Genomic DNA, 12,972 nt, shown 5'->3' with positions numbered 1-12,972 from the left:
TTTGCATTACAATAGTGCTGCATTCATGTAATATTGGAGTTACCGTAATTACCACTTTTCAACTTATAAATACCATCAACATGCAAGTCGTAACTGTTGAATAAAAAACAAACAACTATGGATGCGTCACATCAGTCCATTCAAGGAAAATAAACCCAAATTGAATGGATATAGTGCTATGTTGTCATTGCACGGTATTTTTAACCCTTATACGACCAGTTTTGCAATCAAACGACCATCTTGAGTTGCCATAATCACCTGTATGTATGTGTTTTATTATATCGACATTAAGCACTGTGGAATTTTACTTGAGACTATCTAGTTGTTGTGTGCCAAACTGCACTACAACATTCATTTTAAACGTTGACTCGACCTCGTTCTTTTTGCGCAGTGTGAAAGGGGCACAACTTTATTTTACTTACTGTACAAGAGTCAAATTCAAGTCAGGGCCAAAGGTCTTACTGGTGCACCTTTTCCTATGGTGTCTATCGATGTCTTTTTGTAGGATCATGTTACAATTTTGCTTCTTTGTCACTAATCATGGCTTGGAAATAACACTGTCCCTGCTGTATATAGTTCCTCTGTCTCTGATGTCAATAACTGTTTTGAGTTTCAGTCTCAGTCCCAAAATTGAAACATCACTTTTTGTTTGAAAGGTGTTCCTGGACACTGAAAAAAAAAAAGATACCACTACTTTGCAATACGTTTAAAGCAAATGCTGTGTGCTGTACTCTGTTGCCCTCTTTTTCTTTCACTCTTCTGTGTGGGATTTCAGAAGCAGCTGGCTGTGTCTCTGTGTCAAGTCGTGTGAAAGGCTGATGATATTTCCGGTTCAATCCTGAAAAATGAGCATCCACCTCATTTCAGTGGAGAAAGTGAAAATAACCAGTAGCATTGAGTCTAGACTCCTGAGTCTACGTGTGTGTGACTGCATGATGTGGCTGTGAGTTGTACTGTATGTATATATTTGCTTTCATACATGTAGGAGTGTGTGTATATATATGTATGTGTAATATACTCACATGTAATATACACACTGATATATTCACACGCCTATGTGAACACAGCAAATCCTATTGTTTGGTACTAAGTACACTGCTTCACTAGGGGTTTGTTTGTAACTTATTTGGAATAAAAACACAAACAGTGGCCGGTGATGTTTTGATTTTTTTGTTGTTTTTCCTCTCGCGTGTACATTGTGTTCATAAATGTAGAAATTAATTCTTTGTATGTCTTAATTTGTTATTACATGTAATCAATTTAATGTTACTTTCATCATGATTCAAAAAAAAAAAAGAAATGATGCAAAACAATGACTGTTTTCCTTGAGCTGGAAAAAAAACTGCATAAATACAAAGTACATGTTTGCTCATCATCAGTCTTGATATATTATTTGTTCCATGGATCAACATGTTTCACTAAGTCATTCTGCTGGTGTTGGATATTTCTTCCTGCAAATATTAATATTGATTAAAATAATTTTACAGGCTTCAAAATCTCTGCATTGTCTCTTTTTTTTCCTAACTTTTGTTGACGATGTGCTTTGCAGTGCAACAATACAGCCACCAGATGGCAAACACAGTGCCACATTGTGCTCTTTGTCTCTATCTCGCTCTCTCTTTCACACACACACACACACAGAGGAGGTGTGTTTTTTACTAAGTCAGAAAGAGCATATGTCAACCAAGCAGGCACCTCAGTCCTCAGTGTTGTTCTGTGGTAAAGTTGCCTCTCTTCAGTAAAATGGACACTGCTTTTGATGACCTGGATGCTGCTGGTTTCCTGGAAATCTGGCAACACTTCGATGCAGATGGTGAGGACAGTTAGTGACATGTTCATGTTAAAAAACAGATAGTACAGTACTTCATGTTAAATATTCTTGTCAAAATAACTATGTCGACAATTTCTGTGTCTGAAGACCGTGAGGTCCAATGTAAACTAAAAATGTACAATTTCACCTGTTTGCCATGTCTGAAAGGGGCTTGATAGAGAAGGGCAAGTGCACAGGGAGCAGAAAGGCTTGACAAAGCTGAAAATATGAAAACAATTTGGTAGTGATTGTAAGTTCTCTTTAGAGGAAAATTCGGACTTGCTTCCTTCATTTACAACCCAAGCACTTGTTTTTTATTTGACAGATAATGGCTACATCGAGGGCAAAGAGCTTGATGACTTTTTCCGTCACATGATGAAGAGACTGGGTCCGCAGGTAAGCCAACTTTGTTTGTCTGAATTCATCCATAACTTGTGATGACAGCATTTCAATACAGTGCACGTCAAGGGCAACTGAACGGGCACAAAGCCACAGACTGAAACATCATTTCCATCTGAAATTGACAAATGCATAGGATACGACACTGTGTCAATCTGTATACCAACAATGGCAATATTAGAATAAAACAGTATAAATGATGTACATTGCTGTTTAAAATAATATATTTTGTAAAATTAATTTGACTACAGATGCTATATTTCTTATTCATTATAGTGCACATGTTCTACAAGTACAGGCAACAATTATTTTTTAAATTTGCCAATAATGTTTAGCATATAATGGTCATTCATTTTCTCAAGTTTTTTAATTATTTCATGCAAGAAATGCATTTTCTTTGGACACAGACTTTGCAGCACTTGTGATCTCTGCTGTCACGATGCAGTTATCTGGCTGGGTGGGGTGACTGTAAGGATGTTAGATACAACACGATTAAAGAGCTCTGGTCACTGTCAAAGGAGAAGCCCTCTCCCTGACCAGTTATGATGGAAACCCAAATGAGAGTACGACTATTAGTTCATCTGTGTGTGTGTGTGTGTGTGTGTGTGTGTGTGTGTGTGTGTGTGTGTGTGATTGATTGGACTCCCTTGGATACTAATGGGTTTGTACTAAAACAAACAGACCACCAACCACATGTCACTTTGTATCTCTGATGTTTGCTTTCCATCATTAATGCCTCCGGGATATGTACTCTTTTGTGCATTTCTCTGGAGCTGCAAAAACACGGTGCAGTCCTTCTATTCTATTCTATTCTGCTGTTAAAGCAATGGGTGACATTAACTACATGGTGTCTTATTTTTTGTATATTTTTGTCCTTTTATTTCATCTTGTGCAACATATCCAGTAGTTATGCAGATTACACAAACTAACTTTAACTTTAATCAGTTGCTCAAATGCAACTGAATGAATGTGCATGTGATACACTGTAAGTTTAATACATCAGTAAAACCTACAGAATACATGAGTTTCTTATGCAGTGAGTACATAGAGTCAAGAGTGTAAAAACTTCTGCTTAGCAACAGGAGATTGCTGGCGCCAAATAGATAGACAGGCGAGGGTAAAGACAAATGCTTGTCATTCTGTAATGAGCCGGGGTCTGGCACCTTGTAGTCTGCAGCCTGTGTGCTCTGCGCTGCATGAAGCAATGATTCAGACTTCAGCACCATGGATCAACAGGTTTCTATAGTTACAGTACAGTGATCAAGGGTTTGCAATGAGACTCTGGAAGAGTAGCTGCTAAAGATATTTTAAAGTAACTTTGACGGCTGAAAATGTTCTCGCCTTCAGTTGCTTCAAGCTTTTGTCTGAGCTGTGGTTGAGAAAGAAACTGGTCTGCACAGGAAATGAAAATTTGATTCATAACTCAGATAAGCATGCATCATGCTCCTTGTTCTGTGTATTAGAGAGACGGGGTAGGCCAAGAACATGTAGAGAACTACATGACCACTAGCCTGGGGTTGAGAAAGCAGACCTTGAGAGAAACACATCAGAGATCAAAGGAGTATCCATGGAGACATTGCTTAAAATATCTGTGACTCAGCCAGAAAAGTATTTGTATTAAATATCATTCAACATTTAAGGAAACAGTGTAAAATACAACAAGTTGATTGTTTGTTACAATTTACTGTGTATACCATTTCATTTTGCCCTATCACATACTGCATCATCCTCATATCTGTGTCCAGATGAATACACATAGTGGATTTCTAATGTTGCACTTTAATGTACTGTGTCTCCACAGGAGAGGGTGACTGAAGACAGAGTCCAGAGACTGAAGCAGAGGTTTATGTCTGCCTATGATGTCACTGCTGATGGAAAACTACAGATTCAGGAGGTATTACACCACTTCTGTGTCTCAACTCGCCTTCCTTATTCACTTGACCATTATTTCCTACTACATACTAAAGGAACGATACTCTATGTCTCTGTCACTATCTGCATACTGAAAACCCACTCTAACTTCCTCTTTATTCTAGATCTTCTCCCTCTTCTCCGCCCCCTCTCTCTTTCATTGCCCCCCCTTCCCCTGCATCTCCTCTTAATATTTTATTTATCTCATGTATCCATGACAATGACACAGCTTGTATTGTACCATATTCAAGAAGACTGAAAACTCTGAGATGCAAAGCCACCCTGCAGTGAAGAGACAGCCAGAGGAGAGCAGCACTCAAACCATTTACCTAAATTAGATACCCAAGAATCTACTGTATATATACACAGTATGCACTATATACTGTATGTAATACTATATGGTGTAAATACAAATCTATTCTGAATAAGATCCTTTTGGACTGTCAAGTAGGACTCCCAAAAATCCAAAACGAATTGCTTGTGATTAATGAAGGCTGGTTCTCAAATGTTTTTGATTGAGTCAGTTCATTTAATTAAATCAAACTTGACTGACAATTTACATGCTGCAGCTGTTTCCAAGAAATTTAACGCCATGTTTCGATGACACTGCTTTCTCAGTCTCCACTCTCCGTAATTGATGCGGCTCTTGGCACGGCAGCCGTGCTTCATCAGAGCAATGAAGTGCCTTTTATTTCATTCTGATAAAGAGGCTTTTACCCATTCATTAGGTCAATCCTTTAATGCGTTGCACCCACAGATCCCAAATGCTTTGGCTTTTACTCATAAAGCTGAAAAGAAATGTCGTGTGTCATGTCACAGATTTGCTGCGGCTGATGCAGGAACAGTGCTGTCAAACCTCTTTGTACAGTAGCTTTAAAGCTACACACCCTGCCATCAAGGGATGCACCCATTAGACTTTTTCCTTCCTCAATCCAATACCCATGCTCTCTTTTTTACCAAATTTTTACATACCTCACTGTGTGGAACTCATTATGATCACATAAGCTTTTATGTGACTTAATGAATGTGGCTGATAGCAGTGAACATATATGCTTAATACATCTGTATTGACCAGTTTTTGACTTTGAGGTCCCCATATACTGTTGCCTGTACTCTACGAATGGCATTAGGAAGTCAGCACGCCTATCAGAAAGCCACAGTATCCTGTGAGATAACTGCAAGAAACACTGTTACTCCTCTGGTTCAGTATCATATGACTGACGCACTGTTCACTTACCATCAGACAAGAAAAATATTTATTTTTAATATCTATTTAACTTTAATTTATACAGTCACCTACTCACTATTACTGCAGGGTAAGCACCTGTGCATGAAACACACAATGCTTTTATTGTACTTGTAGCACATTTAATAGTAATGATCCTGAACTGGGAAACCTTCTTTCCTGAAAGCTTTTTACAGCACAGCTGTCCCGGATCTAGCAGGGACCCTGTTTTACTCTTCAGGGATACTTCACTGGATGGATGCTTGATGAAATGAGGGTTTCAACCTGTCATCCATGTTTTACTGCCATCCATAGAAATCTATACAGTCTGAACAGTTACATTCTGCTGATGTATGACACCTTTTTACTTAATTAAGGCGACGCTACATTCGGTACTTAGGTATAGGTATAGGTATTCTGTTTACAAAGTGCACTTGCAGTTATTTTTTTCTATATTGTTGAAACCCAAAATGTATTTTAAATTTTTTTTATCAGCAACTGCCAGCTGTTCTGAATGCATGACAAATAAACCTATAAACTCATGGGACCTGGAAGTCCTTGTTTCCATTCCATGATCTTCATAAGGAAAACAATTATATTTTTATCCATGCAGAAAGGAAGACTTGATTTGATAGAAATTTTATTGCCAACAACAACAATCACTCAAGCGATTCTTCACTTCTGTTGTGACAAAAGAAACTATTTGCGGACATCAGACTTTGATAGAAAGATAGATTATGATAGAAATGTTTTACTATCAACAAACAATCATTCAAACAAACAATCAACACATAATTAGTTAATGAAATAGCCCTACATTTTATTATTGCTGAGACATGTTGTCTGAAAACACACAACAATGGCAAGCCTTTTTTTTTCTTCTGGAGTTGGCATCACTGTTGGTGCATTGCGCTTGTACTTACTGTGAGACGTTCAAATATCCGCAGTATCATCTTGTATTTTAATCAGATTGATCATGGGGACCAGTTTAATCTGCTAATGGAGGGCTGATACTATTAAAGAAGGACAAGAGAAGAGAAGAGCAACATGAACTGGAGAGGAGCCAAGAGGAGCTGGTGTAGGATAGAATAAAACATGAATCACTTATCCCACGTTGTGTCTAGCCGTGCAGATAGTTTCAGCTTTGCAGATAGTTTCAGTTTTGCAGATATCTGCGGCTGAGACGTCTGCTGCCAAGACAATAAAAGGTGTGTAGAAATGTTATTTAAAAAACTCAACAGCAAAGTCTCCTTCCATGTACAGAGTCCCAACTTATCTGGATAATCCACAGACCTCACTGTCAAAAGTTTCATTTGATCCATTTCTTATGTAAAACATAGATCTAATAAAAACTGACCACTGATCTGATCAAGACCAGACCGGATTAGACTGAACTGTTCTGGAGTTTGTATGACTGCTGTAAACTTTGTGGTAACTGTTATTCTCCCCAACAATAAAGTGGACAAGACTTAACGAGACGGTAAGACTCATAGAGCGTCATTATCAAATGTCTGCTCTCTGCTTTGACCTCTGACCTCTGACCTGTTTTCCAGCTGGCCAACATGATCCTCCCAGAGGACGAGAACTTCCTGTTAATTTTCCGCAGAGAAGCTCCTCTGGACAACAGCGTTGACTTCATGAAGGTAAGGTCATAGACTATACCAAACATTATTATGAGATGAGACAAGACGACATGAGAGGAGCCACATCCACCATTAATTATGAGTATTAGGAATATGTCAATGTGTCAATGAAAAGGTTATAAGAACAGTAAAGATTATACTGTAGCATTAAAACCACAAAACCTACAGAGGTATCCTGATGGGCCAGTGGGCTAAGACATATATGAAGCGATGGCTGCGTTCATGGTTTGACAGGGAACCATAGTTCATGTCATCCCCACATTAATTATTTTACAGGACTGCTTATTATATTATATGTTGGGACCATAGACTGTGTGGTTGGGACTCAAATATATGTCACACAACAAGTAAAGAACCAGAGGACCAGATTATTACATTTCCCCTGTTAAAAATATATTTCACTAGTTCTTTGATTATTAGATTACCCAGCAACGGGTCAACAGAGTACAGGAGATGATGACACTCTTTATGGTGCCATATTAAGTTGTACATCGCATGTAAGCATTTGCCCATTTGCCCTCTCCTGCCCACTGCAGATCTGGAGGAAGTACGATGTGGACTGCAGCGGCTACATATCAGCCCAGGAGCTCAAGGTAAGGTTGTCAACACAAACAGAACTGACTGCACATCTTATTTCTTAACCGTCAGCAGTGGCATTGAAAGACTCTTTCAGAAAAAGGATGATTGTAACCCTCAGCCACTATTTCCTATTCTGTCATACGCTGAGATGTGGGACTTTTTTCAGCTTCTAACAACATGTTTCTTTAGAAAAGAGGTGCTTTGTAGATTCTTAAAGTACTTTGCTGACATGAAGGGGTTTAAAATAAATACCAATGGGGTGAAGCTATTTAATGAACAATTTGAATTTTATTGTCACATCCTCCTCTTTTGGAATCAGTTCTTCCTCGAAATGTGCACTAATGAAGTATGCTTTTTTTCCTAGAGAATTGTGTCATTGTGAATCTCTCATTGGATTTGATTGTTTTGTTGTCTGATCATGTGATACATGTTTGTCTCTTAGGCCTTCCTGAAAGACCTGTTCCAACAGCATCACAAGGAAGTGAAATCTGATAGGCTGGAGGAGTACACAGACACAATGGTACTAATACAAGTCACAAACACACATTCATCATGATGACGACCCAACTTGCAACCAGTCCATGCTGATATGTCAGTTCGTCCAAAACCTTTTGCCTTCTTCACTCAGTTTACAGCTGGGTTGATTGGTTACTCTCCTGGGCAGAAGGCTCTCTTGCATCTACTGTATGTAGGTCTTGTGTAGAGTCAGACAGTCAAATCTTGCAATTTTCGGGTAGCTTGCAAGTGCCAGTTTTGTTTATTATCACAAGTAAAAGCTGACTGAAATGAAAGTAGCTGAAATAAACTATTCTGCCAAACAACTGCCAAATGAAACTATTGTTCTTAACAATTGTTCAGTGGGACTCTTCGCTTGTGATATTATTTTCATGAGATTGTGTGTGCTGCTATTTATTAACCGTCTCCCTGAGTCACTTCTGTGACCTGTATCCAGTAGTTTATAGATTTCAATTTGGGAAAGATTGGTTCACGCTCAGTCAGATGAAATGATGAGTTGGCTCCAGAGTCACAGGTGGTGTGAGGAAATAACCAGGACAGACAGAAAGATTCACAGAGGCTGAAGTTGGTTTCATGCTTCTCACTACGTCCTCTTTTTCTTGCAGATGAAAATCTTTGACAAAAACAAGGACGGCTGTTTGGATTTGAACGACTTGGCCAGGTACCTTTTCAAAGAGCAGGATAAAGATTTATTCTCAGAGGTGCCTGCAATGTTAAGATGACTGTCACCTATAATTGTATCTGCACTGCAAGATGGTCAGATGGTTGGACAGCCATATAAGAGAGATTTGATTCAATTTTGCCAAATGCTAACATCTCAAAAAAAGAAAGCATAAACCTGTGATGGTTTTTAAAGAAATATACATGAAAACATGGCTGTACATTCATTTCCCCCATTCATTTAAAGTGTTATACTGTATCAAAACATTTCTCTTTGACTCAAATGCTCTAATATTTCTTTCTCAATTAGGATCTTGGCTTTAGATGAGAATTTCCTGCTCCAATTCCAGATGGATGTAAGTGTAGTTTTCATCTTGTTCTTTATAACACTTGGCAGATGAAAACGGGAGGGTAAACCATGTTGCAACATTTTAATAAGTAATCTTCTATTTATTTTGACCTAATCTCTCTCTCTCTCTCTCTCTCCCATATTCTCATGTTTTTAATGACTCCTGTCTTCTTTTTCCAAGGCCTGCAGTAAAGAGGAGAGAAAGAGAGACTTTGACAAGATCTTTGACCATTACGATGTTGTAAGTACAGTAATGCACCGGGTGGGACGCATGATGAATGCTAAACCTTAATTTCATCATATCAAAGCTAATTACTGGCATGTCCTGCAGAAAATGAGAGTCTAGAGTCTATTATATATTTTTTTTATGTATATTTTACAGTGCTTAGTTGTGCTTTTTCAGCAATATGGATGATAAAAGCAGTGTGACAATTACCACAGCAGGCATCTTAACAAAAGGTTGCAGGTTTGAATCGTTAGCTAGCCTGTAGTAAATTCTATGTTGAGGAGGAGGACAGCGAACAATCACCCTCAATATCTTCCTGTAGAGGCACTCATGGAAAAGCAGGCAACAGAGCTGCCCAATGGCTAAGTGTATTACAGGTAATACTGCCTGTGGTTGTACTGGAAAGTGTTGTGTCTCTATCAGATTGTGGCATGTGGCATTGCTTCAAAAGACTCTTTGCCATTTGTTTTTTAAAATGTCTTACCAAAGGACAGCACTCCTCTTTATATTTTATATTTTATATAACAGTGATGGCAGCTTTCCAGTCGAGGCAGGTATCGCCGCCACTAACCGTTTTCCATTCCCAATTAATAGTGCTCTCAAATTTGCATAATGCGTGGCGGTGTGCAGCAGAGGACTTGGCCCAGCAACAGTGAATGTTATTAGCTCCGGTACCTCTGTAATGAAACATAATAGAACAAAGCACCCATTATGTTGTCAAGTCACTCTCTTTGAAAATGAGTTAACTCTGCCAGACTCATGCACTGTGCAGCTCCAGATAGGAGTCAGGAGTCACTGATAAGTTTGGAACCTTTTCATTTTGCCTTGTGTTCAGAGAAGCTTTCTGAGAAGTGTCCTGTGGTCGCCGTCAGCTGTCAGTCAACTCTGGTCTCTCAAACTATTACTTGGGGTATAAGGTAGTTCTCCACAGGACAAGTACCATTATAGTTAACCGTGTGTAGTTGAATTTTTTTAAGTAATATGCACGTAATTTGAACAAACTTTAAAGTGTTGACTGGAGAATCAACACTATTGAAACATTGGGATCTATAGTGATAACAGAGTCTGTGCACTAGCCTGTCAGTGACATGTTTCACACCATGGCTGCATTTTTAAGCGCTTAAATTAGCAGCACAGCAAGTGGCACCTTAAATTCTGCAAAAGCTGTTTTAAGTTAGCAGCAGGCTTTCACACAACATCTCTTAGTCCTGGAGAAAGTGAAAATACGCTGATAGTCAGAGATTTTTGAGCCTTGGTGTCGCTGCAAGAGACTAGTATCTCATTTCAAGCTGCTTTCAAGCTCAAGGTTTTGCATAACTGCAGTGAGAAGGAGGAACAGAAGCATCATATTTTTCTTGTAGTGTGTGGCACTGTCTAGGAGCACTTGTGTACTTGTGCACAGGGTGCTTACTATGGACATCCCCAATGCATGCTGGGATGTGTTCCAGCTCCACCAATGAACCTAAAGGAATACGCCCAGAAAAGGAAGACTAGTGAATGACTGAATAATGTGAGTGGGATGTAAATTAGATGAAGTAATCTGCACTCCTTCTTTCTGTCTTTCTTTTTTTCCTTTCTCTCTTTTTCTGTCTCTGTCCTTCCTGTTCAGAGTAAGACAGGAGCGCTGGAGGGTCCTGAGGTGGACGGCTTTGTCAAAGACATGATGGGGTTGGTCAGGGTAAGACGCTGTGCTGCTGTTTTTTGTGAACATGCTTGCTGACAACGTTATTGAGTGTTGTTTACCAAAAATGTTCATTTGTAATGGACATGTATATCTATATATGTACCAAATCCTGCTGATTATTCCCTCTCCATTTCCTGCACACGTAGGCTCGGTATCGAACCCCAATACTTTCTGAGTACCTGCTGAAATCATCAACAATAGAAATGATAGAAAATTGACACCTTACCAGTGTTGAATTTTATGGCCAACTCAGAGGATGAGAAACCACGCTGCAATAATATGTTAAAGTGAAATGAATTTTAAATATGCTATTCTGGGAAATCATAATGGCGATTGTTTCAGACATTTTAGAGAAAAAACAATTGTTGATTAATTGAGGACATTATCCACAAATGAATCAATAATGAAAATAATTGTTAGTTGCAGCCCTACAACACTCAATGCAACTATGTCAACTCTAAATATTTGTTACAGAAAAATCTGCTGCAAGAAAGACAGAAAGATCTGCTGTGCACACAATTTCAAGATCAAACTGAATTCATGTTGTTGAAAATTATTTTCATTATTAATTAAAAGGTTGATTTTTAAGTGGAAAAGGTTTTGAGCTAACAAGTGTGTCTGCCAACTCAAAGAAATGACTTCTCCTCCACAAACGAGCTGACAGAAACAACTTTATTAAAGGCTAAAAAGCGTTTGTGCTGCTTACAAACATTTTCCACTCTCCCCTCCTCTCTCTCCTCCGCAGCCCAACATCACGAGCCCTGAGCTGGACAAGCTTCGAGTCGTCCTGCTGCGTCACTGTGACGTCAACAAGGACGGAAAGATCCAGAGAAATGAGCTAGCTCTGTGTCTGGGAGTCAAACCTAAAGCTTAGTTAGAGAAATGCTGAATCTGTATTTGTTGTAAAGTCAATATGGTACAATATTGTGTTTTGATGCAGATCATTACTGGGTTATTTAAGGTCAATATTAATACAGAGTTATTTGATCCTGAATATGATAGAAACATAATTTGATACTGTGTGATTAAAAGCAAAATGAAATGAAATGACAGTGTTTCTGTGCATGTTGTTCGCCAAAAGAAAAGAATGAGATGTTTTCTGGCAGAAATGACTCTGCTGTAAGATGTGTAATTAATCAGTCTGTTAGTCTGTGGACATGTTAGCGTAGCTTTTGAAAACATAGAATGTTTTTCATTGTAATATAAAGTGGTCTTCTTTTAGTTTGGTGCTGGAGTATGTCGGCCATTACTGACGTCTGGCCATGTGCATGTTTCTCTGCCAAAGAAGGCTGAAGTCCAGCATGTTGTTGTAATATACAGCGCTGTTGAGGAAATAAAACGACGTAAAGATCATATTGATTGTTCCTTGTCTCTTTTTTTGCTACTGTAATGTAATGAAATAGCTCTTTTAAATATTTATATATATATATATATATATATATATATATATATATATATATATAACCCTATATAAACGTATTAGTCAAAGTTAAACTTACATATATGACATTAATTTACTTTTGTAACTTACTTACGAGAAGTAACATTTTAATCTGATGATAAAATAGAAATATACGTATAACAGAAGTATTAGTACTGTACACTAAAATGTTCATTTTATATTACAAATCAATTGTAAATCTTTCAAATAAACCTTCATTATAAACTACTAGTCACACAGTGCAAGTTGCAATGAGCTGTTGCGTTATCTGGTATTTACTATTTACTATATTACCATAGAGCAGAAATGCTGTGGAGATTTGGAATAATTATGTAAATAATTCAAACTAAAAGCTGTGTAGCCTGCATTGATGAGTCATTAATAGCCTTTTGAGTGCTTTTTTGCAAAAAAAAAGCCTCCATTCACTCATTTTCATCACGCTGTACTCTACATGTTGTTCTGTTGAATGCAAGGAATGAATTACAATGGATTTGCTCCTCAGATTTCACATTCTTCATGCAATGACTCA

The 12,972-nt window shown here is 38.2% G+C and overlaps 1 protein-coding gene across 1 annotated transcript; it reads left to right on the top strand.

Moving 5' to 3' along the window:
• Positions 1-1,683: 1,683 nt before the first annotated feature.
• Positions 1,684-12,355, top strand: LOC139290023 (secretagogin-like). Its single transcript, XM_070911711.1, has 11 exons — positions 1,684-1,813; positions 2,136-2,206; positions 4,011-4,103; positions 6,899-6,988; positions 7,525-7,581; positions 8,010-8,087; positions 8,689-8,744; positions 9,054-9,099; positions 9,274-9,333; positions 10,928-10,996; positions 11,748-12,355. Exons 1-11 carry the CDS (start codon positions 1,744-1,746, stop codon positions 11,874-11,876), a joined length of 819 nt encoding a protein of 272 aa, XP_070767812.1. The 5' UTR covers positions 1,684-1,743; the 3' UTR covers positions 11,877-12,355.
• The last annotated feature ends 617 nt before the right edge of the window (positions 12,356-12,972 follow it).

This window comes from Enoplosus armatus, chromosome 9, assembly GCF_043641665.1.
Source record: "Enoplosus armatus isolate fEnoArm2 chromosome 9, fEnoArm2.hap1, whole genome shotgun sequence".
Taxonomy (NCBI): Eukaryota; Metazoa; Chordata; class Actinopteri; order Centrarchiformes; family Enoplosidae; genus Enoplosus; species Enoplosus armatus.
Note: the sequence above shows the minus strand (reverse complement) of the source record. Positions and strands in the feature narration are given on the sequence as shown.